The sequence below is a fragment of the Lepisosteus oculatus genome, chromosome 4, assembly GCF_040954835.1.
Source record: "Lepisosteus oculatus isolate fLepOcu1 chromosome 4, fLepOcu1.hap2, whole genome shotgun sequence".
NCBI lineage: Eukaryota > Metazoa > Chordata > Actinopteri > Semionotiformes > Lepisosteidae > Lepisosteus > Lepisosteus oculatus.
The window spans coordinates 66,458,138-66,485,989 of record NC_090699.1 but is presented as its reverse complement, the minus strand read 5'-3'; the positions used below and the strand labels follow the sequence as shown (position 1 = coordinate 66,485,989).

The 27,852-nt window shown below is 53.7% G+C and overlaps 1 protein-coding gene across 5 annotated transcripts; it reads left to right on the top strand.

Annotated features, from left to right (window-relative positions):
• On the top strand, positions 1–25,502 carry gata2b (GATA binding protein 2b). Of its 5 annotated transcripts, none has more exons than XM_015348112.2 (6): positions 1–500; positions 13,326–13,870; positions 14,951–15,547; positions 19,753–19,898; positions 22,768–22,893; positions 23,872–25,502. In XM_015348112.2, exons 2-6 carry the CDS (start codon positions 13,636–13,638, stop codon positions 24,154–24,156), a joined length of 1,389 nt encoding a protein of 462 aa, XP_015203598.1. In that variant the 5' UTR covers positions 1–500; positions 13,326–13,635; the 3' UTR covers positions 24,157–25,502. The 5 variants fall into 5 exon arrangements, with proteins under 5 accessions (XP_015203598.1, XP_015203600.1, XP_015203597.1 ...); XM_015348114.2 differs by lacking the exon at positions 1–500 and adding an exon at positions 2,687–2,779; XM_015348111.2 differs by lacking the exon at positions 1–500 and adding an exon at positions 2,834–3,633.
• Positions 25,503–27,852: the final 2,350 nt, after the last annotated feature.

Here is a 27,852-nt window from a genome sequence, read left to right as displayed (position 1 = left end):
ACGGCCGCACGAGCTGGCTCCGCGCTGTATCGGGAGCGCGAGGGCCCTTTGTAGCCGGAATTACAGATTCATTTGAAATTGCAAAGTCAAGTCTCGTGGACCGGTGACAGCAGCCCCGCACAAAGGCTGCAAGAGGCGCACAATGACACGCGCTTGTAAAGATATTGTAATGATGCAAATGAAGACGAAAAGGACGAGCGGCGTTATTCTGTTGCTAAACACACAACTGGCTCATTGTGCGTCTGCACAATCCAAACCCGGAGAGATTGCTGCCACTTCGCACCACAAAACCCTGGCAACCCCCCCCGCCCGTCTCCCTTTCCTCTTATAGCCGAGCGGGCGGGCGCGGGGTCCCGCCCGGCGAGACAGGACACGCGTCCGAGCGCTCGCTCCAGCACCCCGACAGAGCCGCGCGGGGTCGCGGCGAGGAAGACTTGGGCAGAGGAAGACTTGGGCAGAGGACGCCTCTGAGAGGCCGGGAGACGGCGGTCGCGGAAGCGGTAAGGCCAGTTCAGGGGTCATTTTCGCGGCTGTACCCGGTCAGTACCGATGTGCTGCTGGTTCCGACGCGAGGGCGAGAGGCGCTTGGCTCGTGCGGTGACTCGTCTCGAGTCTTCTGTCGCAACACGAGGGTCTGAGCAGAGCCTCGAGCTTGAAGACTTTCTCTGTGTGAGATGACGTAGCCTTACAGCCACACGATCGGAGTGTATTATTATTATTATTATTATTATTATTATTATTATTATTATTATTATTGTCATGCTTTTCGCGGCAGTTAGTTTGTCCTAATTGCTCTGGGTGACATGAGCAGCACAAGCCGAGCTGAACCCTGTGCCTCCCGGGCCGCTAAGTCTTCAGTCCAGCGAGCTCTGCATTCAGTGTCATTGATATTATTACACTGTCAGAAATACTATTACACTGCCGTTGATATTATTATACTGTCATAAATAATATTACACTGGCATTCATATTATTACACTGTCAGAAATACTATTACATTGCCATTGATATTATTATACTGTCATAAATAATTCTACACTGGCATTCATATTATTATGCTGTCATAATTATTATCCCTCTGCCATTAATATTAATCGTTGAAACAGTATCGTGTTCCAGTTGATTCCAGTATTATTCCAGTAGTGTATCGTACAAAATTCTCTTTGTTGCTCGCAATCATGAAAGTTAGTAAATTAAGATCAGAACACTCGCAGCTGTAAAGTATTTCTTAAAAAGGTGCTGCTTCTTAAATTTCGATTTTGAAAAGAAATAAAAAAACATCGCCGCAATTCTTGATAATTAGGAGAAATTTCAAAGTCCACGTGTAATTTGTTAAATAGTTTAATAGTATACCTCCGAGAAAATAAAAAAAATCTCTGTAATCCCACTTTATTTTATAGACACAAAAACGATTCTAATCCAGATTTCAAATTAAAACATTATTTTCTAAATCGATTATTGCAGTGGAATATTCTTGTGTAGTAGATTTATATTAAATTGATCTAGTGTTTTCTGAACACCGGAAGGGCTAATCGTGGTTTTGTATTAAAACTTAATATTCACGTAATCGTATAATTTTACTGCACTATCGAATATCGTCAAACAAGCAATTATTATTATTATTATTATTATTATTATTATTATTATTATTATTATTATTATTATTATTATTATCATAAGCAGTATTATTATTCAATATTATTTTAGTTAATACTCATATAAGATCTATCGAATATTGGTTATTGGTTATTAATAATAATAACTACAACAACAATTTTACTACTAATAATTATTCTATTCTTTTGTTTTATTGTAATTCGTGAATATCATCCTTCAGGTATTTGGAAGAAGTTTTTCTGGAGAAAACAGCAAAACGAGAGCGAGTTCTTGAGACACGATACAGAGGGCACGTCTGTTTATAAAACAACAACAACATCATCATCATCATCATCATCATCATATAATAATAATAATAATAATAATAATAATAATAATAATAATAATAATGAGGATGATGATGATGGTGATGATGATGTATTTGATCGTTTGGACAGTGACGGGCGGCGCTGCCTGTGAACCTCACGACTGTGCCTGGTCACGCAGGACAGTGACACTCGTGTTCGGACACGCAGGGGAGGATCCGGCCTGCTCATAGGAATGGTATTCCTTCAGGAAGAGTGAACGGGATGGCCGGTGTGTTCTGTATTTGTCCTTCTCACGCGTCCCGACGGCTGGTTTAACCCCCTGTGGTCCAGGGCCCGGTTCCGTGTCAGCAGAGCCGCAGGCCGGGCCGACTGGGCTTCTCCTGGGGGACGGTCGGGGGTCGTGACCGCCTCGCGCTCCTCCCCTGCTCCTTTCTTTCACCCGGGACACGGCCGCGAGCTGCACCTGCCCCGCAGCCGCGGTGCGCGCGAGCCCAGGTCTCGTGCAGGAGATTTGCGAGGGCTTTGCATGTGTTAAAGCGAGAGTGTGCGGGGGGGGCGCTTTATTTTGCTTTTTAGTCAGAAAAACCTGTAAGAGAAACGAGAATCCCCCTCCCCTCCCCTCCACCCAGTTTGCATTGCCGCGCAGGATATTATTTTAATTCCTCAGACTGGGGTTTCTGAAGGAGAGACCCCCCCGGTCTGCCGGAGAGAGGAGGGAGGGGTGGAGAGGAGAGCAGGCGAGCTGGTACAGTTCCGCGGGCGAGAAACTAACGTCTTCATCCGGCCTCATTCTCCTTTGTCAAATCTCCCCTGCGTGGAGGCACCTCGCGCCGCCTGTCAGCCGCGCGCCGCAGGTGAACGTCTCTATAAGGGCCGCCGGAGCTCGCGGCTCCCGGGCCCACAGCGCGCGGCCGAGCTCGGGGCCCGGGTCACCAGGGGGCAAACAGGACAGATCTGCGAGGCAGGCGAGAAACGTTGTTATTTCAGCTCAGTACGCGCACAGCTGCCGCAGCGGGGCGGACGGGGCCGTGCCCTGTGTGTTCGGGCCCTTCTGGGTCCAGACTGGGGCGTCTGTCTCGCCCCCGTCACCGCAGGACCCGCCGTGTAGGTGTCGTCGTGTCCGGGGCTTGAGCGACGTTCCTCCAGCCCGTTGCAACAACAGCAACGCAAAAGACTGGGCGACCTGGCAAAGCGCAAAGTTAACAAAACCCCGACAGCAGAACTTAGTCTCTTAGCTTTTGAACCAGCGATCCGACAGCACGGGGCGAGCCAGCTCTTCCGCTATCAGCGCCTGTGCTTCCACACGCCGACACCAGCAGCAGCTCCTTCTGCCGGCGCGAAGCGAGGGCCGAGCGCCCTCCCTCCGGCGCCCCGCTGGCCGCCAGACCCGCTCGGGTCCGGGCTGCGGGCAGCGCGCTCGGCCGGCGCTGGCGACCCGGAAGACAGGGTGCCGTCTGACGCAGCAGGAGGTCGCTCTGTTTTTGTGTACCTGCCTGGGCAGACAAGTTTATTCCCTCTCTTATTTTGCATGAGGGAGAGAGGGGGGGGCGAGGGAGAGAGAGGGGGAGAGAGAGGAGCTGTCTGACGGCGCTCAGCCCTCAGAAACGCGGACGGTCTCGACCTGCACGCACGCGGCTCGTGAGCGGTGAAGGACAGCGCACGGGGACACGGGCACCGAGCTCCGCGCGCCGGCGGCGGGACCCCTCTCGTGAGTAGCAGCGCTTTACCTCCTCGCGCTCGGATCTGCGTTTCCACATTGCCTCCGGGCTGTTTGACAATAACTTTCGTCTTTTTTTCTGCCCAGTTTCATATCATTCTTGGATTTTCTTTTGTTTCCTACGGACTTCATTCTGATTTTATTCTTTTAAATGACAGAACAGTTACGCTTTGTTTCAGCTCGAGGCACAACACAAGTTCGCTTTGTTACTGCCGCTGGCGGGGAGTTTTGAGAGTCGAGTTTGAATTGTGTTTCTTGTCTATAGAAGAGTTTTATACATTGAATAACGGCAGAGGTTTTATTTAAAAATAGAAAAGTCCAGCTCGGGTATTCACAGCATAATATGAAAATGTCTGAAGTTTTCTTTCTCGGAAAGCGGAGAAAGACAACTACCGTAGCAAAAGAAGAACTTAAATATTATTGCACTATCAAAAAAAAACACTACATTTACAAGAAAAAGTGCTCTTGTCCTATAGCAAGAAATACGAAACCAAACGGCACGGTAACTCAAGGTTCTCCTGTCTGGGATTGGGATATATGTCAAATAGAGGATCGTTGTATTTTAAAAGATGTCGATGCCTAATTTGTATTTTTCGTTGACAAAGTAGCAGCAGTGCGGTTTGCCGGCCAGCAGCCGCGCTCTGAGCTCGCGGGTGTGTAAACGGCGCTCCTGTGTTACCTGGACAGCGCGAGACACCGTGCCTCGCGCCAAGCCCCACAGACCGTGACAAGACACGCATCGCGAGCCAGAAAAACTGGCACGCAGCGCCCCAGCGCCGGCCGCGTGGCTCCCGGTGCGTGGGGAAAGATGGCATATAATTTATTTTTTTTAGCCCTATATTTTAAAAAAGGAGCAATAAGAATTTTACAAGGGTGGACAGAGTTTCTGCAAAGCAGATAATAACTGACTGCGTTGATGTAGAACTTGCTATTAAAAATGTGTTCAATTCATAAAAGGTATAAATAAATGAATAGTGACCGTAAAGGATTGTTAAACCACCATTAACAATCCTGTCTAACTGTCACGATAGAGCAGCGAATTCACACAATTTACTGAAGTCCAGCAGCTTGTGAGCTAGTGTCCCTTGTGCATAAACAGACAGGCTCCGATTATTATTATGATTATTAATAATAATAATAACAACAGTAATAAAGACTTATTGTTTACAGTTAATAATAATAATAATTGTTATTGTTTTTATTATTATTAATGATAGTAGTACAAAAAGGTTAAATTATAGTTTTTAAATAATTTCTAAATGCAGTTTATGTTCCAGAATGTGTGCAAATATCCGCTTGAATGTGTTTGACAACGACTCTGCGACTGAACATGGAGAAATGCAACACTTCAGACTGTGATAATAATAATAATAATAATAATAATAATAATAATAATAATAATAATAATAATAATAATAACAACAACAAGGGAAGGTTCTTGCTGCTTGCGGTTGTGTTGCACTGTTAGACCCGCCTGTGAAAGTGTTTGGTTCGGCGCTGATACACGTGTTGTGCTGCTGCTGGCTCAGGAACTGCAGCTCCAAGGTTTGCGTTATTAATTGACGCGCATTATGTCTTATCTCCTTGTCATCAGATGAAAAACACATTTGCGGCCCCGGAACAAAGAGGAGGTGGAATTGTTGTTTTCTCGAGCTGTGTGACTGTTCACCCGCGGCGGCGACTGGCCCCGCTGCGTCAGGATCCTCAGCCCCGTGAAAACGAGCAATTCTCACAGAGCAGCGGACTGCGGTGCCTAATGTCTGCAATTGTCAAACAGAACCCCGCTTTCTTAAGTTATTTTAAATCATCTGTTGTTTTAAAACGGTGCTTATGCGTCCAACACATACGGTACATAAACACGAGTGTCTAACAAATCGGTTTGCTCGATTGGAATCAGAAAGGTCCAGGAGTACATGTGAGGGTTGCAATCACCTTCAGACGTGTTTGAGTCGTCGGAAAAGCCAGTGTCCGTCGCCGGACTGCGAGTTCTGCTGCTCTTTGTGTCGTTAAAGCTGTAGTTCGACTGCCTTCGCCGGCGGGGGCCGTGTTCCTATTGCTTTGGGAACGGGCGGTATTTTCTGTCTCTTCTCTCGCAGTTACGTTATAATAACAGTTTACATGAGCTTGTTGGGTTTTGTTTTGAAGAAGAAGAAGCTTATTTTTCCATCTGCGACCGAGGCTTTCAGGACGGACGCGCACACGGGGGATCTGGACTCGAGTCCTGCAGTCGGGCCTGTCCGGCGGTGTCCGCGCTGCTGCTAACTGGACGTCCAGCTCTGCGGAGGGCAGCGGCAGGGAGCGGGGTGGCAGCCAGTTTTCACAGGGCCGGGACGGGCTAAGAGAGGACCGCGGGTGGAAGGGCTGTCAGTGGCGCGCTGATTCATCGCTCTCTTGTGACTCCAGAACTAAGTCAACAGCGAGCAGAAATAATGTGTTCCGCCAGGGCCTTATTAAGCAGGACGCAGGAACAGCCAGATAAATCAGGTTTACAGGACGGTGTTTTTCCCTCAGTGATGCTTCCCACCCACCGAGGGGAAAAAACACAAAACACAATCAAGTTTCTGTAATTTTATTTCACTCGGTAATGTGGCGCTTCGGCTGCTGGAGGCTGCTGTGCAGTTCGCCCCGCGGTCCGGGCGAGCGAAGACAGGCCCAGCGCTGTGACACAAATGTCAAATTAAATAACACATCGAAAACGTGTCACTCGTTTTCTCTAATGACGGTTTAAAACCACCGAAATCAGCCACATCCTCTCACCCCGGGGTCATGTCGGTGAAGGGTCTGTGTTTAGGGCGCTGTTCAGCAAAATCCAGGGAGCGTGTGGGCCGTCTCGCGGAGGTGGGGGGGGTCACGAAGCCTGGCCACGAGCGGATCGGGTCAGCACGAGCCAGGGCAGATGTGTACCTGTGGTGCTCGCGGAGGAACCGGGTCTCGCGGCTGCAGCTTCCAGGAACTCCGGAATTTGCACAAAAATATCTACTCGAGGATTAGAGCTAAACATTGACACACGAATAAATTGTTTCTTCGAATGGCATAAAACCTCCAGAATTAAATAATGGCATGCAGTTAATGGCGTAAAGATTGGGGGAAAAGTTTTTAGTCTACTTAACATTTTAACTAAAAATATCGCAAGATTCCTGATGCGCAGCTGGAGAAGTGGAGCTCGTTCGCTGTTGTTTTACAGGCTGATTTGCACTGTGTGTGGGATATTCATATTAGAATCGACGAGCGCTTATTTAGAGCGCCGAGAACTATACGCGATCCTTTCAAAAAAGTGCAGCTTCAGCTCAGTGCAGAGAGAAGTTCTGCAGTCGCGCTGTCAGTGTCAGAGGAGCCGCCTCCCTCCTGCCCTCCTGCTCGAGCAGAGCAGGTCGCGCGCAATCTAATTACCCCCCAGCACGCGCGCTAATGCAGCGCCCTGGCTTGTGTCAGGACGTCTGGCACCGCGCCCGCCCCTGACTCGGGGACAGGGGGCTCACCGTGTCGCGACCCCCCGCCCGTGAGCAAGTATTGTCCATCACTGCGACACGTATACGTATTAACAGAGGCGATTGAAAGTCATAATTACAAAGATGCAAAAACCCGCTGTCCACGGGCGCGTCAGGACTGTAGTTGTTCATGGTTGTTGTTAGTCGAAACGATTCACTGGCTGTGAATCGCTGTGACGTGATGTTTGGGACTGGAGTTGTGCTGGACACGGCGTGGGAACCCCTGCCACACTGACATGTTATTTGTTGTTAAGGATTATTATTATTATTATTATTATTATTATTATTATTATTATTATTATTATTATTATTAAGGATTATTCATTCGGCAGTTCTTCAGAAAATATGCACTTCTTTGATATGAAGCCCAAGGATGTCCAGAGCTCGTGCTGTGTGTGTTGAAAGGGACGTGTCCTTGTGATTCCTGTGTGTGTGAGCGTGTGATGGATTTCAGGTTGATGGGAGCACACTGTGGTCAGGAGAACTAAACAGAGCTCGGACAGATTCTGTTTGTACCCCCCTAAGACCCCCATCGACCAGCGCCGTGAGCTCCTAGCCCCGGGGCCGTGCTGAGACCCCGACGTGAAACTGCGTTGTGTAGTTGTCGAATCTGCGTCGTGTAATTTTTGGTTAATGTAGCACACCAGTCGGGCCGCCCCTGTGGTCACAAAAATGTACTGTCTAAACACTGAACACGAATCTGAGTTACAGGCGCATCCCGAGTGTTTACTGTAGCTCTGTTTGAGGACACAGCTCAGAGGCCTGCACGGTACACACTGACATGTAACATATATAAAGGCAAATGTGTTTTTCTAACCCTGCGCACGGCAGGCTGGTTTTCATCTCCCCGCAGAGCTCGGCTCGTCTGTCCTCTGAGCAGCAGAGTAGCTCGTTGTTGAGATGGCTTCTGCTTGTCTGCCCTGAGCTCTGGTGCCCTGGCCCCGTCTGCCCCAGTGCCCTGCCCCTGCCTGCCCTGCCCCTGTCTGCCCCAGTGCCCTGGCCCTGCCTGCCCTGGCCCTGTCTGCCCCAGTGCCCTGCCCCTGCCTGCCCTGCCCCTGTCTGCCCCAGTGCCCTGGCCCTGCCTGCCCTGCCCCTGTCTGCCCCAGTGTCCTGGCCCTGTCTGCCCCAGTGCCCTGCCCCTGCCTGCCGCATTGCCCTGGCCCTGCCTGCCTTGCCCCTGACTGCACCAGTACCCTGGCCCCATCTGCCCCAGTGCCCTGCCCCTGCCTGCCCTGCCCCTGTCTGCCCCAGTGCCCTGGCCCTGCCTGCCCTGCCCCTGTCTGCCCCAGTGCCCTGGCCCTGCCTGCCCTGGCCCTGTCTGCCCCAGTGCCCTGCCCCTGCCTGCCCTAATGTCCTGCCACTGTCTGCTCCAGTGCCCTGCCCCTGTCTGCTCCAGTGCCCTACCCCTGCCTGCCCCAGTGCCCTGCCCCTGTCTGCTCCAGTGCCCTGCCCCTGCCTGCCCTAGTGTCCTGCCACTGTCTGCCCCAGTGCCCTGCTCCTGTCTGCCCTTCCCCTGCGTGCCCTGCCCCTGTCTGCCCCAGTGCCCTGCCCCTGTCTGCCCTAGTGTTCTGCCACCAGCGGGTCACAGGGCTCCTGACTCGGACACAGCGCTGGGCAGGTCGTCCCTGTCATGAGCTGTCTGTGCCCGAACACTCAGCCAAGTCTAGGAAGTGGAGTTGGAGGTGTTGGTGGACCAGTAGGCGAGGTGACACTGCTGCGCCTAATACGTTAAACCGAGGTCCTGACCACTGGTCAGTACAGATCCCAGGTGTGCCTCTCAGTAAGAGTAGAGGTGTTGAGCCCAGTGTCCTGACTACCGGTCAGTACAGATCCCAGGACAGTTTTCAGTAAGAGTAAGGGTGTCAATGCTAATGTCCACTCTGGTCTTGTAGTCTGCCCCCCTAAAGTTCCCCCTCGATCCACCTGGCTTCTCTCTCCTCCCCGGACCAGAGGGGAGCTGCTGTGTGTTGCTCACATGGGACCCTTTGTGATGAGATGTGCGATTTAAATGTCAGGATTGATTCATTATTACTAAAACTGAAGGCTGTCACTCAGCAGTGTTCTTCACTAACAGCCTAACTAACAGCTACTCTGGGGCTGCTAACACAGAACTGGGAGTGTAGGTGAAATATTAGGCTTATGCTTGTCCAGTTTGAAACGATGGCTGGTGTCGCTCACTGGAAGTCGAGGGCTCGTCTGAGTCTGAGCCCCCGCTGGTGTCCGGTCGCTCTCGGGCAGGACTGACATTAAAGTAACGTCCCGGCTCCCTGCTCTCCCCGCGCTGGTGACGCCCGAATCCGTCTTCCTCACTTGGGTGTGCCGGACGGGCCAGTTAGGCACAGACCTGGCTCTGCACCGTGGGCTGAGCAGAGTGCGGTACCTCAGGGGTACAGCCTGGAGCCACACTGGACGGCTGTTGTGCTCCAGGTGTGAGCAGCACGGCTCTGACTGTCAGGCAGAGGGCATTGTGGGGACTCTGGGGCAGAAGACAGAACCCCTGTCCTGGGGCAAGAGAGGGTCTGGGGGGGTCTAACTGCTCAACCCCCCAGATCCCCACAGATCCCCACAGAGGGTGCTGCAGAGGCATTCGGGACAAGAGATGAAAACTTTTAACCTCTTTTATTCACCCAAGTCCAGACTGAAGAAACACCTGAAACCTGTAGGTCCAGGTGCAGGCAAAACCCGCCCCAAACACAAGACAAAGATCCCGTCCATCGGCGTCTGGGACATAAATAGGCTTAAATGCCATTCTTTCTCTCCCTCGCTCTGCCTCTCCTCTCTCTCCCCCTTTCTCTCCGCGTCTCGCTGCTTGCACAATTAAAAGTTCATTTCCTGGTGATTTTTTAAGAAGTGGTGACGTCAGAGCGCGGCGTCAGAGTGGCTGGATCTGCGGTCCGGGGGCTCGAGCGCTCGGGCACGGGCACGAGCACGAGCAGCAGCTCCAGAGAGCCCACGAGGCACGAGCAGAGCGAGCGAGGGGCGGACAGCCCCGTCCTCCGGCCACGCCGAGTCCAGCCGGCCCGCTCCCTGCTCCGTCGCCGGGCAGCGGGTCCTGTGAGTCTTTTGTACCAAACTGAGAAAGGTCAAGCGTCTCTAGCGCGCAGTCGAAGTCTTACCTCAACAAATGATGTTTCAGCCCTTCGTTTGCAACTCGGAAACGCCCCGAGAGGTCTGTCCGCTCATGAACCTGCGCCCCGCAAAGTCGTGAGCGGGACGCGCGTTTCTGTGTGGACACGTTAAAGTCACGCTTTACATTCGCACGAGGTGGTCCCTTAGGAAAAGCAAAAGCAGAGCTGCCCTTGGGAAAAAAGTTTTTAACTTTATTGCAAAAGCAGTCTGATATATAGCTATCAAAATTGAGTGTGTTCCACCTTAAACCACATTTCTTAAGGTATGCGAGTACATTCTTATTGACTAAAACTAAGGAGTTTTAGAAATGAATTAGAACTTATACAATAATTCAGCTAACAGCGATCAATGGTTATGATGATTGTGGCTTTATAATTTTTGTTTAACAACCACACTTATAACCCCTAATTTGAGATAAGACGGGGAGGGCAGTAAGCAGGGGTTCTCTCTTCTGGGCACCAGTGTAGCACAGAGGACTGTCCATCGGAACGGTGGCAATATTAACACTTTAACGTCCGGGTCTTCTACCATTACTGCCATTGTCGCCAGTAACTCCCGTGACCCGCGAGCGCAGTTCGCACACTGGGGAGCTTTCACTCTCCCTCCCCTGGTGAAAATGCCCCTCGCTGTGCCCGGCCCAGCGCTCAGACCGGACAAGCGGGTTTGGCCGAGGTGAGCAGCCGGGCGGGTACCTGCCGTCTCTGCATACCTGCCGAACAGTCACCCGGAACGCGTGCTGCCACGATAACCCTCCCAGCACCTGACAGTGAGATGCGCAAGACAGGAAGACAGCAGACCAGTCGAGCAGTGTCTATATATGCATATTTCTCTCACTTTTCTCATGAGTATTGCCTTCCACTCACACCGGCAGCGAGTCCTCAGGGCCATAGCGAGCGCAGTGCAGACAGACCTGCGTGTCTTCACTGAAAGAGCTGGAGACGCGCACGCCTTGTGTCCGAGGTAGAAGAAGGTACTGAGGAAGAAAGAAGTTTGAACCCCCCCCCCCCCCCCATCCTGCCCGGACATTTTACAGCAGGACAAACGAGCTGAGCAGGACAGGTCTGACCTACAGAAAATCAGAGAAGCGAAACGGCGCAGAACATCCACTTAAAAAAAACTGTACCGCGCATTGCTACAGTTGGCAAAAATCTTTGTAAGTGCGACGAGTACTTCGATTTGCGAAGCCTTTCTCAGCGCGCTGGGGCGTGAACAGGCGTGAAAAGACAGAGACCTGGGCGGCGGGCGGGGCGCAGGGCGGCTTTTCAAGAGGCTGTGCTGTAACTGGCCCCGTGCGCTGAGCTGCTGGCCACATTAATTGGCGACACAGTGTCTTTGCCTCGCTGCCTGTCTGCAGTGCAGGGCGCTTTGGAAGCAGCTAATTGTTAACAAGAGTCAACAGACCTGAGCTGCATCACGCCCTGCGCGCACAGGGGCCGAGAGCGAGAGCTCATTAAGATGCAAAGCGCCGTTTGATCGCCCTCTTTCACAGACAAAACCTGTTTTTATAAGAGGAATGTTGCCACCACTAATTAAAACAATTAGGCGGGGGCATCCAATGGGGTAGCTTACTAATGACCCTTAAGGGTTTGGATGAGTAGCCTTCCGCACCCCTCCTAACGCTAAAAATCTGATTTATAATGGCAAGAGGTTTTTTCAACGGGATCTTTTTTCATGGAGACAAAATCGATTTAGCAACAATAAACTATCCCCAGCCCAACTATAAAAACCACATTACCATGTGAATCATAGAGATGCAAGTTGTTTTTGTTATTGTTTTTGGTTAAAAATGGATCGAATAGTCAAGTGATTTATTCTTATTTGTGCCACTCCCTACGAAAAATCACATTGTTTTACACGAACTTTACCTCACAAACCGTGTTTTCCAGCTTGCCGGGTTCAAGAATGTGGTGGAAATAGCTTTGTGATTTTTCCAAGTTCAGTTTAAAAGTCGTTAGGAACGTTTTGCACGTAACACAAAACAAACAAAACAACAACATTTCTGAAACAAATTCTGGTTCATTATTGTCATTGTCTTCCAATGGCTCTCCTAATATTTCAATAATAATAATAATAATAATAATAATAATAATAATAATTTAGTTATTTGAAGCAGGAGGCAGGTTTGAAAGAGGCTGCATTCAGTACTGGACTGTAGATAACTGGAAGTTCAGGCTGTCGCGGGCAGTTTTATGAGAAGCCGGGTTTGATGCTGCTGTCGGGGCGCTCGGGCTCAGGAGAAGATTCAGTGAATCACCTTCCCGACCAACAGGTCCGGGGCTGCAGCGGCCTCGCGGAGGGGGGAGTGGCCAATGGCGGCGTGTGCGAGCCCTGATTGGCTGGCGGGGGATCACTGCCGAACCTGCGGCCCCGCCCCTGCGTGCATGATATCCAATTTGCTGGCGCCAGCCCCAGCAGTCTCCGCCGCCGCCTGTCGCTCATAGGCCCGCGTTACTGTCCCGGGCTGTGCCGGTCGAGAGGAGCGCAGAGAGCCCAGCCTGTGGGAGCATCAGCAGCCCGTGGAGCTGGCGGATCACCCAGCATCACCCAGCGAAAGCAAAGCCGTGTCTGCGGGCAGCCCGGCCCCAGTAGGCGTTTCCCTTGGTAGGAAAAGTTAAAAAAAACTGAGCGATAAAAGAGTTAGAGGGCGCGGAGAGACTGGCGTGTTTTGGTACATCAAAGCGGCTTCTGCTTAAAAAAATCTGTGAGTATGAAAACTTTTCCCCCTCTTGCAACAGTCTTTGGACGAGCTCGGCCGTGTGGGTTCGAGGCTGCTGGCGGCGCGCTCGCCGCGGGTATGTGTGTGCGGTCAGATATTCCTAGAATGACCTGCCTTGTGCGTCTTGACTCAAAACAGTCGTGGGCGCCCGCGGGGGGGCGGGGAGGGGCGGTGTGTTTGGAGTATCGCTCATGTGTTGCGGCTCCGCGGTGCATCTCGCACAGATACACAGATACACAAGCCAGGAGGCTGCGCGCATAGCTGGACCGGTCGATCGGGGGATACTGGGGGTCCCGGCGGGGGCAGCCCGGCCGTCAGGTGTCTAATGTTTGCATCTGATTGGCTTGCAGGTGCCCAAGCGGCCAGCGTCGATGCCCATCGGAGAAGCCTTTCCTACTGTGACTCCTAGCGTTTCTCGGGACGCCCTGAAATCCGGCTGAAACTTTTTCGTTTGAGAGAAAGAAACACGGCGCATTTTCCGGCGGGGACTATAAAGTTGTTGTCACGAAGGCTCACCGCAGTGAAGACTCGGAGGAAACTCGAGTGGGTAGGAGGGGATCAGAGGGCGCACAGGACAAGTCCCGTGTCGGAGAGGCGCCCCTTTTCGCGCACAGCCCCCTCGTGTGAATTTCGTGAGTGTGCTCGCCTCCGGGTCGCGACATGGAAGTGGCGGCCGACCAGCCGCGGTGGATGGCGCACCACCACGCCGTGCTGAACGGCCAGCACCCGGACTCGCACCACCCGGGACTGGCGCACAACTACATGGAGCCCGCGGCCCAGCTGCTGCCCCCGGACGAGGTCGACGTGTTCTTCAACCACCTGGACTCGCAGGGCAACCCCTACTACCCCAACCCGGCCCACGCCCGGGCCCGGGTCTCCTACAGCCAGGCGCACGGTAAGACCGCCCGTGTCGGTGTTGTGGTCTCGTCTGTGACAGTACGTTGAAAGTGTCGTTGCAATGCGCGTCTGAACTGGTGAATAGGTTTTAGAAGCGCGGCCAGGCGGGCCTGACCGGTGTCTGAAGTCAAAGAATAAAACGATAAGGAGCGAATGAAGAGTCACTCCGCTGCCCAGTGCTGGTCCGTGTCTTCCTGGCCCTGGAGCTGGAGTCGGCCTTCCAAAGGGACACTCTCCGTGGCGCCCTGAAGTGTCGAGGTTGTCTCGGGGGGAGTGACCTCGCAGCTGAGCCCACTGACAGCGCCAGAGCGGCTTCGTCTCGGCGAGGAGAGACCAAAAGCACTCCGAACCCCCTGCTGACACCGGCCGGGCCTGGCTGAGCGGTACCGGCCCGAGCCCCTCTATCTGCCGCGCTACCTAGAAATGTTGTTGAAAAGCAAACGATTGGGGGGGGTGTGGGGACTTCTAGCAAACCGACAGAGGAAGGGAAAGGAAGTCGCAGTCATGTAGCCCTTCATCGGGGGACAGAGAGAGAGAGCAGAAGGTTTCACACAGAGAAGCACTTCCCGGATGTGAAATCAAAACGAAAATCGCTAATCATACTCGAAGTCTTGGTGCCTGAGCCGCGCTTCAGGGCGCTGGCAGTGCTGCCCTGACACCTCTCTTCCCCCGGAGTCCGGCCCGGCTGGCGGCGGCGCTGAGCCCACGGGCTTGTGAGCCATAAACAGCACGCGAAGTTCTTTCGTAACGGTTTTTTTATCATTATTTTCGTTTCGTTTTTTTTTTTAAAAAAAAAAAACACCAACAGCAATGCGCTGTGATTTCTCGGGTTCTGTTGAGCGGTGAGCGAAGTTCGTTTCGCTTTGAGGCCCCGAAGCTCCGAGCCGGAGGCGCCCGTCCCGTCGCGCTCTGCTGCAGAAGAGCCTGGGAGCCCCTGCGGGCTCGCGGTGGAGTGAAACTTGCTTCTACTTTTTTTTTTTTCCGAAAGTTGCTGTTTTTTGTTTGTTGTTGTTGGTGTTGTTGTTTTTTGTCGCCGTTGCTGGCGTGTGGAGGTCAATGTCTCACAAACTCTTTCCAGCTCGCCTCACCGGGAGCCAGGTCTGCCGTCCGCACCTCCTCCACAGCCCGGGGATTCCGTGGCTGGACAGCGGCAAGGCCGCCCTCTCCGCCGCCCACCACCACAACGCCTGGGCCGTGAGCCACTTCACCAAGCCCGGCCTCCACCCCGCCAGCTCGGCGGGCCCGGGCGGGCTGTCCGCCGTGTACCCGCCCGGCAGCGGCTCCGCCACGGCCTCGGCGTCCACCCTCACCTCGGCGTCGCACGCCAGCCCCCACCTCTACAGTTTCCCCCCCACCCCGCCCAAGGACGTGTCCCCGGATCCCGGCGCCGCCTCGCCGTCCTCCGCCGCCAGGCTGGACGAGAAGGAGTCCATCAAGTACCAGGTGTCCCTGGCGGAGAGCATGAAGATGGAGACCCCCAGCCCCCTGCGAGCCAGCCTGGCCGCCATGGGCGCCCAGACCCCGTCCACGCACCACCCCATCCCCACCTACCCCGCGTACTCGCTGCCCACGGGCCACGAGTACGGCGGCGGCCTGTTCCACCCGGGCGGCCTGCTGAGCGGCGCCTCCTCCAGCTTCACGCCGAAAATGAAGAGCAAAGCGCGGTCGTGCTCAGGTGAGTCTATTATTATTATTATTATTATTATTATTATTATTATTCAGTAACATTGCCGTCCCTGAGAGCTTCCCAGAGAAGTGGAATCGAATCGGTTCGTTCTCGGTTTCTGTCTGTAACTGTTCGCGCTCCGTCTGTGACTGAGGAGCTCTGCCGCGCTCCGGGTTTATTTCGCTGTTCATTTCACAACCGCTTTTACTTTCGTTTGGAAAACAAACTTAGACAAATAAGGCGATCGTGACTGTGCTTCAGAAATTTCCCTCTGTGGGATTTAGAGTGTGTCGCCCAGACTAGAATTTTTTTTTATCTGATAAAACTCAGCTAAGTCATGAACAGCTGCATTACAAATTGCTTCGAGTTTCTTTTTGAACAATTCGGTGAATAAAATGCGTTTAAAAGGCGCTCAGCTGTATTACTGCAATAGTATTATTCGAAGGCTGTGAAATTTCGCTCCATTAATATTTGAATGGAATGATCAAGCAGAAGAAAGTTAATTTTTAATGTTCCAAATTGAAATTGCAACGAATTTTTAAAGAACACAAAATAATTATAGCTTTTCCGAGGGCTGTAATTCGTTTACTACTTTTTTTTTAGTTTTAAATTATTCTATTAACACACAAAAAATCATAAGTAAAAAAATCACATAGGCCTAAAAATAAATTTGTTTTTTTGTTAAAATATTCGTTTAGCAGGACTACTGCAATGCTGTCGCAGCGCATCTTCTCAGAAAATGGTTTGAGAGCGACAGGAGTCGGCATTCCCACAATTCACTAATTAATAATAATTATCTCGCCCCCGATTCTTAATCCTCCGGCTGTGTTTTAGTTTGTAAACATTTTAATCGTCCTGAACAAATTAACTACATTCCGGTGCAAATAAATAAAGACGAAAACGGCAGCGAAAGTTTATATTTTATTTGTTTTTTTGCCCCGACTGTGTGCCTTGAGGTTTGTGCGAGTGTAATTTGTGTTTTGTGTGGGGTGTAATCTCATCCTGGAGTCTCTACAGCTCTTATCTCTCCTGGACCCAAGTAAACACACTTCAGTGAAAGGGGACACTTACAGCGGGTGTTACACAAACACACCTCACCGGGGTCACGGACTCCAGCCGACACGTTAGGACAAGGAGCCCGACCCGCAGACTCACCTGAAGAAAACCCACTCGTCCTGTACCTGCTGGGCGCGCGGGTCCGCTGGAGCCGGAGGGGTTTCGCTTGCCCACGGTCTCGCGCTGACGCAGCCCGGGATTCAGAGCAAAGCGTGCGGAAGAGACGGGAAAAAAACGACAAAACACACCGGCACCAGGCCTAAACAACGACAACAGCGGTAGCAGCGCCGCGGTAGCAATGTTTTTATTTCTGTATTCTGTATTAAAATATTCTGAGGGAACAGAAGTTATTGGGCAACAACTGAGCCGTGAAGAAAATCAAAAACGACCGCTGATCATTATTCAAGGAGAATTACGAAACTGAGAACTAATTTATTTGGTTTATTCCTTAAAAAGTTTCTAAGCAGACATCATAATAATAATTGTAGTTGTTCCTGTCATCGTCTCGGTGACGAGAGCTCGCTGTGGCTCGGCTGTCCTTAGCCCTCTCAGCCATGTGAGTGAGTGTTTCCGCATGGACCTGCGTCCACTTTCACACAGAAACACGGAGAAGCGACGCACGAGGCACCACGAGTCACGACACGCAGTCTCCGGCTGCATCCTGTCTGTCCGGGACCCCACGCCAGCCCGCGGGGCCCAACACTAACAACACGACGACCGCGCCCCGCTGTTTGTGTACACCGCCCTGCTGTGCGGGGCGTGTTTCTGCGTGATGAAAAAAAAACACGCTACCTCCTCCCACCCCTGCGCTAAAGAATAGTCGGACAAAACGGGCCGATGTTTTTCCGTGGAATCGCAGCTCTCCCGACCACGGCCACTCAGGCCCCCGCAGCGCGAGGGCCGCACGCGGTTCCGAGGGGGTTCGACCTGTCGCCTGCGAGCGCAGACATGAAAGCCGGCACGCAGCCGCGAGGGCTGTGTGTGACGGGACCCCGTCCGAGCCAAGCGACGGACCCCCGGAGAAAGAAAGCAAACTGGTCATTAGACAGAAAATCAGAGGAGTGTGACCCCACTGTGCTGCTGGTCTCTCACTGAGACCCGGTTCAGGAGACCGGCGGACTGGGCAGCACCAGCGGAAACTGGCACGTCTGGCCCACTGCCAGAGAGAGAGCTGTCCCAGAGAGAGAGCGCTGTCCCGGGCACAGAACTGTCCCGGAGAGAGAGCAGTCCCACTAGGTGACACTGCAGACCAGAGGCGCTCTCTTGCCCTGGTGACGGTGTGTAATTGGTTCAGAGTGGCAGTTTGAGGGTTTTTAACTCCAGCTTGGCACTGGTTCTGTGTCAGCAGCTGTTTTGTTTGAAGAAGACATCTTTCAGCACAAAGCGCCTCTATGAGAGGAAATCTGCTGTTTCAGTTTAAGTGCACATGACCAAAACGTTCAGCCCACAAATCAGTGCGAAACTTTAAAAAGCTACAGAACAGCGACCAGCACACGACCATCTTGTATTTGGTCCCTTTGCTTTAGTGAAAGTTTAGAAGGACGAAGATTCCCACAAAATATTGCAGGAAAAAATTCATGGATCGCTCCCAGTAACCAGACCGGAGGAATCCTCTTGTTCCTAAACTGTTCTCTGTGCCTCAGGCTCCCAGACGTTCTAAAACGCTGGCATGACATTATTCTGAGAGTCGCAACACATACCTTACTCTGGTTTCCTGTTTGATTAACCCCGGAGTCAAGCGGGAGTCTCATACGTCCACAGAGCCCAGAAACAGCCCATCCTGGTCTTGTTTCATCCAACTGCTCATGGCTCTTGGGCTGCAAGTCAGATTCTGAGCCTTCACTCATGCCAGAATAAGACTCCCCTTGAATAATCACCACTCTGTGGGCAGTTGGGGACGATTTGGTTTGGCTAAACAGTTGTTTGGGTTCCAAACACACAGTAAGAGTTCGAAAGAGCACCAGCCAGCACTCTGACCTGCTGGCACAGCTCAGCCTGGGCGAAGATGGCCACTTGAGAGCCGACAGAGAGGGCACCAGGCTCATGACTCGGCTCCGGCGAGCGGCCGGACCGCTGGACTGCCGGTGTTGTGACCAATGCTCAAGGACGTTGCGCAGAGCCGGACAGAGCCTGAGCCCACGTCCAGTCGACAGCAGTGCCATCTGCGTTCACACCAACAGGAAACTGATCTTTGGCTTGTTGATTTGAGAGCACATTTTGGATTCTGCGGGTTAGCAAATAATTCTTTGTGCACAGATTGTTTTCACGTGGAGGGCACAAGCTGAAGCTATGCAGAAGTGCATTTAAAACCAAGAACAGGAGGCACCACTTTACTCAGAGAGCTGTGGGAGTGTGGAACTGTTGCGGCTGAAGCTGATTCGGGCTTCTTCCAAGAACTGCATGACACCTTCACCTTATCGTTAGATAACTTGAGTGGCCTTGTGTTTGTAACCCTTCTTTCTTCACTGGCACTTCAATCCCAGAAATCCCAGAGAGCAAATCGCTTCTCTTGACTCTGGGCAGCACTATGCCTTTGGAAGTAGGCACACAGACGTTTCTTCAACCGATTCATTAGTAATCACAGCCAGATTGATAATGCCGTACTTAACTCCCTCTCTGCTGGATACTACTGAATCTCTCTGGATCTCCAACCCCCAGAATCATCTAACCAATCGATTGATAAAAAGCCGCTCAGGTGCTGCATGATGTTGAAGTTCCTTCTCCTGCTCGGAGAGCTGTCCGTTCTGATTCACAGTCCCTCTGTGATCGGGACTCCCTGCCGGTTGGTTCTTCACAAGCTCCAGCGCTTGCAAACCCGACACCAGCAGTCAGTCAGACACCGACCCCCTGAGAGAGTCCCAGCTGTCCTCTCGCGGGGCACAGCCAGAGGCACCTCCCTCACCCGAACCCGTGTCCTCACAGCGCCGAGCTCTGGACACACGCAGAGCTGTTTCTGAGCCGCATGACGGGTACTGAGGCTGCCTCCTGCAGCACACACCGAGGGCTCTGGCACCCCCTGTGTGTGGCAAGGAGGCGCTGATGCCCGCGCCAGGCCCCTCCTGGGTGCCCGTGTGTCTGCCCGGTTCACTGGCCCAGCGTGGGCGACGGTCCGCTCCTCTCCGCTGTGGGAGTAACCCGTCTCTTCCTGTCGCACACAGAGGGCCGAGAGTGTGTGAACTGCGGCGCCACGTCCACACCGCTGTGGAGGAGAGACGGCACAGGGCACTACCTCTGCAACGCCTGCGGGCTGTACCACAAGATGAACGGCCAGAACCGACCCCTCATCAAGCCCAAACGGAGACTGGTGAGTGAGCACCCCCTGCCTGCCCCTCCCAGCAACCTGCCCCCTCCTGAGATTAGTACAGACACTAACTGCCCCTTCCAGCAACCTGCCCCCTCCTGTAATACTACAGACACTAACTGCCCCTTCCAGCAACCTGCCCCCTCCTGTAATACTACAGACACTAACTGCCCCTTCCAGCAACCTGCCCCCTCCTGTAATACTACAGACACTAACTGCCCCTTCCAGCAACCTGCCCCCTCCTGTAATACTACAGACACTAACTGCCCCTTCCAGCAACTGCCCCCTCCTGTAATACTACAGACACTAACTGCCCCTTCCAGCAACTGCCCCCTCCTGTAATCCTACAGACACTAACTGCCCCTTCCAGCAACTGCCCCCTCCTGTAATACTACAGACACTAACTGCCCCTTCCAGCAACCTGCCCCCTCCTGTAATCCTACAGACACTAACTGCCCCTTCCAGCAACTGCCCCCTCCTGTAATACTACAGACACTAACTGCCCCTTCCAGCAACTGCCCCCTCCTGTAATACTACAGACACTAACTGCCCCTTCCAGCAACTGCCCCCTCCTGTAATACTACAGACACTAACTGCCCCTTCCAGCAACCTGCCCCCTCCTGTAATACTACAGACACTAACTGCCCCTTCCAGCAACTGCCCCCTCCTGTAATACTACAGACACTAACTGCCCCTTCCAGCAACCTGCCCCCTCCTGTAATACTACAGACACTAACTGCCCCTTCCAGCAACCTGCCCCCTCCTGTAATCCTACAGACACTAACTGCCCCTTCCAGCAACTGCCCCCTCCTGTGATTTTTGTATAATTTGAGCTCGGTGGTGAACTGTAGCACAATTCCAGGAAAGCCATCGGGAAATATCATTTTTCCTGGAATTGTCCGCTCACTGTCGCGATCGCGTTATTCCTGGTCTGTAGTCTGAGTGCTGGTAAACAGTGGCGATGCTGGTGACTGGAGTGACTGGAGTGACTCACGTCAGATTCGTCATCACTGGACATCACACTGTTACTGGAGACTCCAGTGGCCTGCACTGAGAGGCTAGGATATTATTATTATTATTATTATTATTATTCTGATTATTCCTGATGTTGTATAATAACAAGATGATTTGATGAAAATCGAAATAGAGCTTCTGTCAGCTAACATCAGTGAATGTTAAAGCGGCGCCGCAGATCGAAACTGAGCCGATGGGCTTTGATGAGCTGCAGGCCAGTGGACGGTCTTCAGACTTCAGTGGGTTAAATCCACCGCTTTGAACATGAATTCGTATGATCTAGAACAATATCGATATAATCCCTTTCTCTGCGGCTTTGGAGAAGATGACGATTTCTCATCTTTTAATAATAATAATAATAATAATAATAATAATAATAATAATAATAATAATTTCTAAACGTTTCCTAAATATCACCGAGCTCCTCCTTTCCTCGCGAGAAGGCAGCTCTTCTGACTCCAGTTCTCAGTGTCCGACAGATTCTTCCTTTTCGTGCAATTCACTTCACCGAGTTTGTTCTTCAGGACGTGATTTCTGCACGTCCTCCAACAGAGCTTTCATTTTTAAACAGATACTGACAAGTTAGTAAGTCGCGCGTCATACAAAGCTCTGCGTCCGGTCCGGTCCAGCCGCCTTCACCGCTCTGCTCTGGCGATGGCGGCCCGGGACACCGGCAGCATTTAAAGGGACAGAGCATTCTCGTCTCCCAGCTGCTGCGCCTGTTCGGCGGGACACCAGCAGCCCAGGCCCGCCTGGCTTCGGGATTCTCCCAGAACACCTGGCCGCCGAGCCCTGAGCTAGAGATGGGAGCGGTGTGGGAGGGCAGCCTGCATCGTCATCATCATCATCATCATCAACACTAGTAATAACATCAGCCGCAAGATGAAGAGGCTGGTGGTGATGGAGTGATGGTGACCCCAGAGCCCCGGCTGTTCTCGTTTTCAGTGTTTTTTTTTCAGCTCTGTCTGTTTTTTTTTAAAAAAAAATCCATTATTTTTCCATGGAGTCAGTCTCCGACTCTTTGTACTTTTAATTCAAGTGTTTTCAAATCTCGTTCAAAGGCCGCGCAGTTGTTTCCTGTCCGGATTTCTGCAGGGCCTTGATAAGGAAACGGCTCCCGCGTGTTTCCGCCCCGAGCAGCCGCGCTGGGTTCTGTGTAGCCGGGCTGTGCGGAGCGTCTGCGCTGCGACTCCCCGGCCCTGCGGCCGAGCCCGGGCGCCTGCAGAGCCGGTGGATTTATGGCTGTCGCTCTTATTTACAGGAACGGGGCTCTGAGCGCAGGGACCTGTGGTGTGACGCTGGAGTCTGACCACTTTCGCTTCCCCTCCCCCCGGAACCCCTTCCTGGAAATAAAGACATATATTTATCACTATTAATATTACATATTAATCTATATATTCCGCCCCTGGAAGACACCGGCCCCTTCTGGACAGGAACGACACGGCCGAGCCGTCACTCAGGCCCGTAGCGCGGAACCGGGTCCTGGGAACTATATTCCCAAACTTTTCTGGACTTGGAGCACAAGCCGATTCGCGACTGCCGGGGTCCCAGAGCGCCCCGGGTGACCGTGACGCGGGCAGCAGCCCACCCGTGCTGAGCGCCTGGGGGTCGGTGTGACACGGGCCCGAGCCGAGGGGTCTGCATCTCAGACCTCCCAGCACGCGCGATCGCGAGCCATAGAGGTGTGAAACCGTGTTCCCACGTACGGGGCAGCGAGAGCGCGGAGGTCCGGGCACGGGGGGCGGGCAAAAGCCGATTGTAAGAAGCGCCCGAGTGCCTCTGTCGCCCTGTAGTCCAGGGATGCCGCCAGCGAGGTCGTGACCCGCCCGGTCTCACCGCTCTGCCCCTCTGTCCCCAGTCCGCGGCCCGGAGAGCCGGCACCTGCTGCGCCAACTGCCAGACCACCACCACCACGCTGTGGAGGCGCAACGCTAACGGCGACCCGGTGTGCAACGCCTGCGGGCTCTACTTCAAGCTGCACAACGTGAGTAGCGGCGCTGCGGGCGGGGGGCGGACAGCTCGCGCTGACGGGCCCGCCGGGGGCTGGTGGGGGGGTGGGGGTCACTGACGAGACAAGCCCGCCCGGCGTCGCTGCCCCCTTCTCCCCTGCGCTCCCACGGGAGACGAGCAGGGGTGGCGCTGTCATTCAGAAAGCGGCGTCTGTCGCAGGGACGCGAGCTTGTCGGGAGCGCCGGCGTGGCTTCAGCCCCGCTCCTCACGCGCAGCTGCTGCCCGTCAGCTCCTGGGGTCAGTCCTGGCTGAACCAAGCAGGCAAGCTGAAGGAGCATTCAGTCCGAACCTTTCAAATTCAATGTAAACTTTCACAAACTCCTCGTCTCAACCTGCTGCCCAGTGCTGCCTCACTTTCTCTCCCCCAGTTCCTCAGCTCTACCCACTGTCCCACACTGCCTCCCTCTCTCTCAGCTCTACCCACTGTCCCACACTGCCTCCCTCTCTCTCTCAGCTCTACCCACTGTCCCACACTGCCTCTCTCTCTCTCTCTCAGCTCTACCCACTGTCCCACACTGCCTCCCTCTCTCTCAGCTCTACCCACTGTCCCACACTGCCTCCCTCTCTCTCAGCTCTACCCACTGTCCCACACTGCCTCCCTCTCTCTCAGCTCTACCCACTGTCCCACACTGCCTCCCTCTCTCTCAGCTCTACCCACTGTCCCACACTGCCTCTCTCTCTCTCTCAGCTCTACCCACTGTCCCACACTGCCTCTCTCTCTCTCAGCTCTACCCACTGTCCCACACTGCCTCCCTCTCTCTCTCAGCTCTACCCACTGTCCCACACTGCCTCCCTCTCTCTCAGCTCTACCCACTGTCCCACACTGCCTCCCTCTCTCTCTCAGCTCTACCCACTGTCCCACACTGCCTCCCTCCCTCTCTCGGCTCTACCCACTGTCCCACACTGCCTCCCTCTCTCTCGGCTCTAACCCTGCCTCTCTCTCTGGCTGCAGGTGAACCGGCCCCTCACCATGAAGAAGGAAGGCATCCAGACACGCAACCGCAAGATGTCCAACAAGTCCAAGAAGTGCAAGAAGGGCCCGGAGGGGTTCGAGGAGCTGTCCAAGTGCATGCAGGACAAGTCTTCTCCGTTCAGCGCCGCGGCCCTGGCGGGACACATGTCCCACATGGGACACCTGCCCCCCTTCAGCCACTCGGGACACATCCTGCCCACCCCCACGCCCATCCACCCCTCCTTCGCACACCCCCACTCCAGCATGGTGACAGCCATGGGCTGACTGGCGGGGGCGCCCCCCCCCCCGCAGGTCCGCCCGCCGTGTTTCGGGGGGGCGGGCGCCGGGGTCTGTCTGGACGCTGCTCTCGGCGTGCGAGAGGACTACGGGGGACGGTGGTTCCATTTGGACTAGACTCCCCATTTTGTTTTCTGCCGGGAAGGATGTGAGTTTTCGGGCGCAGGGCTGCGGGACCCCCCGGCGTTCCCAGGGCGCCTCTGCCGAACGGTCCGAACGGAGGAAGGCAGCGAGGGAGAGGGAGAACGGCCCCCCCCACATCCTGCTCCGGCCGCCTTCCCAAGCAGATGGCTGGACGATCCACAACCAAAGCCACCCGCCCCACTCCTGCCCCGCTCCCTCCCTGTTCCTGCCGTGTTCCTGCCCCGCTCCCTCCCTGTTCCTGCCCCGCTCCCTCCCCGTTCCTGCCCTCTTCCTGCCCCACTCCCTCCCTGTTCCTGCCCCACTCCCTCCCTGTTCCTGCCCCGCTCCCTCCCTGTTCCTGCCCTGTTCCTGCCCCACTCCCTCCCTGTTCCCGCCCCGTTCCTGCCCCGCTCCCTCCCTCTTCCTGCCCCGCTCCCTCCCTGTTCCTGCCCCGCTCCCTCCCCGTTCCTGCCCCCTGCTTGCCCCGCTCCTGCCCCGCTCCCTCCCTGTTCCTGCCCTGTTCCTGCCCCCTTCCTGCCCCGTTCCTGCCCCGCTCCCTCCCTCTTCCTGCCCCACTCCTGCCCTGTTCCTGCCCTGTTCCTGCCCCACTCCTGCCCTGTTCCTGCCCCACTCCTGCCCCACTCCTGCCCTGTTCCTGCCCCGCTCCTGACCCGCTCCTGCCCGTCCCCTGGCAGTCCCCCCGCCGTGCCCCCTCCAGGCCCGGGACGGCCCCTGGGAGGGAGCCACCAGGGGGCGGCGATGGGCTCCTGCCCCCCTGGGGCTCCGGACAGGACAGATGCTGGATTACTCATCACGGACTCCTCCTTTTTATAAGGAACCATAAAAAGAAACAAAAAAAGGTTTATAAAGCTTAATTTTAAAGCAGTTTATTATTGTTATTATTATTGTTATTATTGTTGTTATTATTCTATTGTTATAATTATGATAATTTATTTTTACTCCCCGCTGTCTTTCTGTCCCTGGGGTCAGAGGACAGAGCGAAGAAACGTCTGTTTTCCGTCCGCCAGAGGGGGCGCCCTCAGCAGGGTGCCCCGGGTTCGAGCCTGCTGACTGCAGGCTCTTGCCTCCCTCCACCTTCTCGCAATCTTGTTTACTGTTTTTCTAAACGCCTGCTTCTTTGTTGAAATAAATATAACCTGACAATCTAAACATGACTGTACACTGATAATAAACCGTCAACGTGTGGAAAAGTTTCAGAACTGTTTAATCAGCTGCACAGTCACTCATGCATTCACACACTACTTCACTCACTCACACCCCCCTCACTCATTCACACCCCCTCACTCACTCACACACCTCCTCACTCACTCATTCACAAAGCCCTCACACTCACACCCTTCACTCATTCATTCACAAACCGCTCACTCACACACCCTCACTCACACACACCCTCACCCTCTCATCCACTCACCCTCTCATTCGCTCACACTGTTCCTCACGCACCTCACTCACTCAGTCACAGATCCCTCACTCACTCATTCACAAACCCCTCAGACTCACACTCCCTTACTCACTCATTCACAAACCCCTCACTCTCACCCCTCACTCATTCACAAACTGCTCACTCCTTCACACACCCCTCACTCACTCATGCACCCCCTCACTCGCACACCCCTTAACTTATTCATACACTCCCTCACCCATTCATAAACCCCCCCACTCAGTCATACACCCCTCACGCTGCCTCACACACACAAACGCTCACTAACGGGATCAATAACAGCACACAGTACATCGAGAGTACAGCTGGTAAATGAGCACTGGAGCAGTCAGTACTGAGTCCCTGTGACACCCGTCACTGCGCCCTGCTCTCCTCCGCCGTGACCCCAGTCCTCTGAGGACCTGCACCCCCAGATTGAGCACAAGGGGCTAACTGGATCTCTCTCCTGCTGACCAGTACTGAGTCAAACCAGAAGACTACAGACAAGCCTTTGGCATTTCAGGAGACAATCCAACATGGACTGAGGAAGAGGAGCTGATGTATTTAGACTGTCCGAGAGCTTTCAGCAGGAGACGGGCCCTCCTTGTAGCGAACACAAGCAGAGAGCAGTGGCGTGCTGCAGGGGTCACTCTGGGGTCCACTGTGCTTCTCCAGCATCAACAGCCAGTTCAGTTCTGCCTGTAGTTGGCAAACTGGTTAGATTTATGGCTGGAAAGTACTTAGATGAAGCAGAACTAGGTGGGGTGGAAAACAAAAAACAGGGAGTTACAGGGAGATTTAGATGATGTCACGGAGGAAACAGAGCAATGTTTAAAAGCAGGAACACGCGGTATGCATCAGCTCTGAGCAGCTACTGCTGCAGAGTCTCCCGAGACCTCCAGTGAGCGATGTGCTGTACAGCGGGAGGTGTGGAGGCCATGTGGAATATTCACTCAGGCACTGAGGTGAGTTAAGTACACTAGACCTTGAGGTACAGCCAGGCTCAATCCAGGAGGTTATTTCACACCCAGTGGAGTAACAGGGACACTGGCTAAGAACCGGAAACTAAAAAGAAATCTTCCTTGGACAGAGAAGAGGAAACCAGTCTCCCAATATCTCTCCCAGCATCTCTCAGTGTCTCCTAATGCCTCTCCCAGTGTCTCTCAGTATTTCCTAGTGTCTCTTAGTGCCTCTCCCAGTGTCTCACGGTGTCTCCCAGTGCCTCACCGTGTTTCTCTGTGTCTCTCTCTGGCTGAGCGGGGAGTGAGAGGAAGGACAGAAGGGTCTTTAGCTGGCCAGCGGAAGGAAAGACAATCAGCCGACCCCTGAGAAACTGGGAGAGCACAGAGCTGGGGCCGCAGATGCTCTCACAGCTGACGGCTCAGGAAGCACTCGCAGGCACACTCAGCCCAGCTCCTTCTTAACCGTTTCAGAGGAAATCATATCGAGGGCGAACAGCTGATGAGGAGAGCAGATACGGCCGGTTCGTGGCCCACAATAGCTTTCTCTCCCCTGCTCTCCGGCTCTGCCCAGCACCAGCTGCCCGGCCGGTCTCTGCCAGAGGATAATATCCAGGGGCCGCGGGCGGGACCCCGCGGATTAGGCAAGAGGCAGCTCTGTGGCGCAGCAGTGACATTCTGGAGGAACCTGCCAGGCCGGTCAGAGGCACGGGACCAGTCTGCTCCTGCGGCTCAGGTCCCACCCGACAGTCCAGTTCTCCCAGATTAGATAAGATCACTTTATTGGCCATATACAATTACTTGCATTAGGAATTTTCGCAGACCCCAGCTTGCTCTCCACGAGACACAGACGCAGAGAGAGAGAAGCTTGGGGTTAGAGCGCAGGGTCAGCCTGTGCCCCTGGAGCAGCTGGGGTTAAGGGCCTCGCTCAGGGGCCCAACGGAGTAGGATTCCTCTGCTGTTCGCGGGATACGAACCGGCAACCTTCCAGCCACAGGCGCAGATCCTCAGCCACAGAGCCACCACACCACCCCGGACACCTGCCTGGCCCCACCAGGACCAGAACCCGCCCTTCGGGCTCTTCTTGCCCAGGTGGGTGAACTGTGTTGGGGTGAATCAGGGCAGCACACACACAGACACCCCGACAGGGCACAGCTCCCC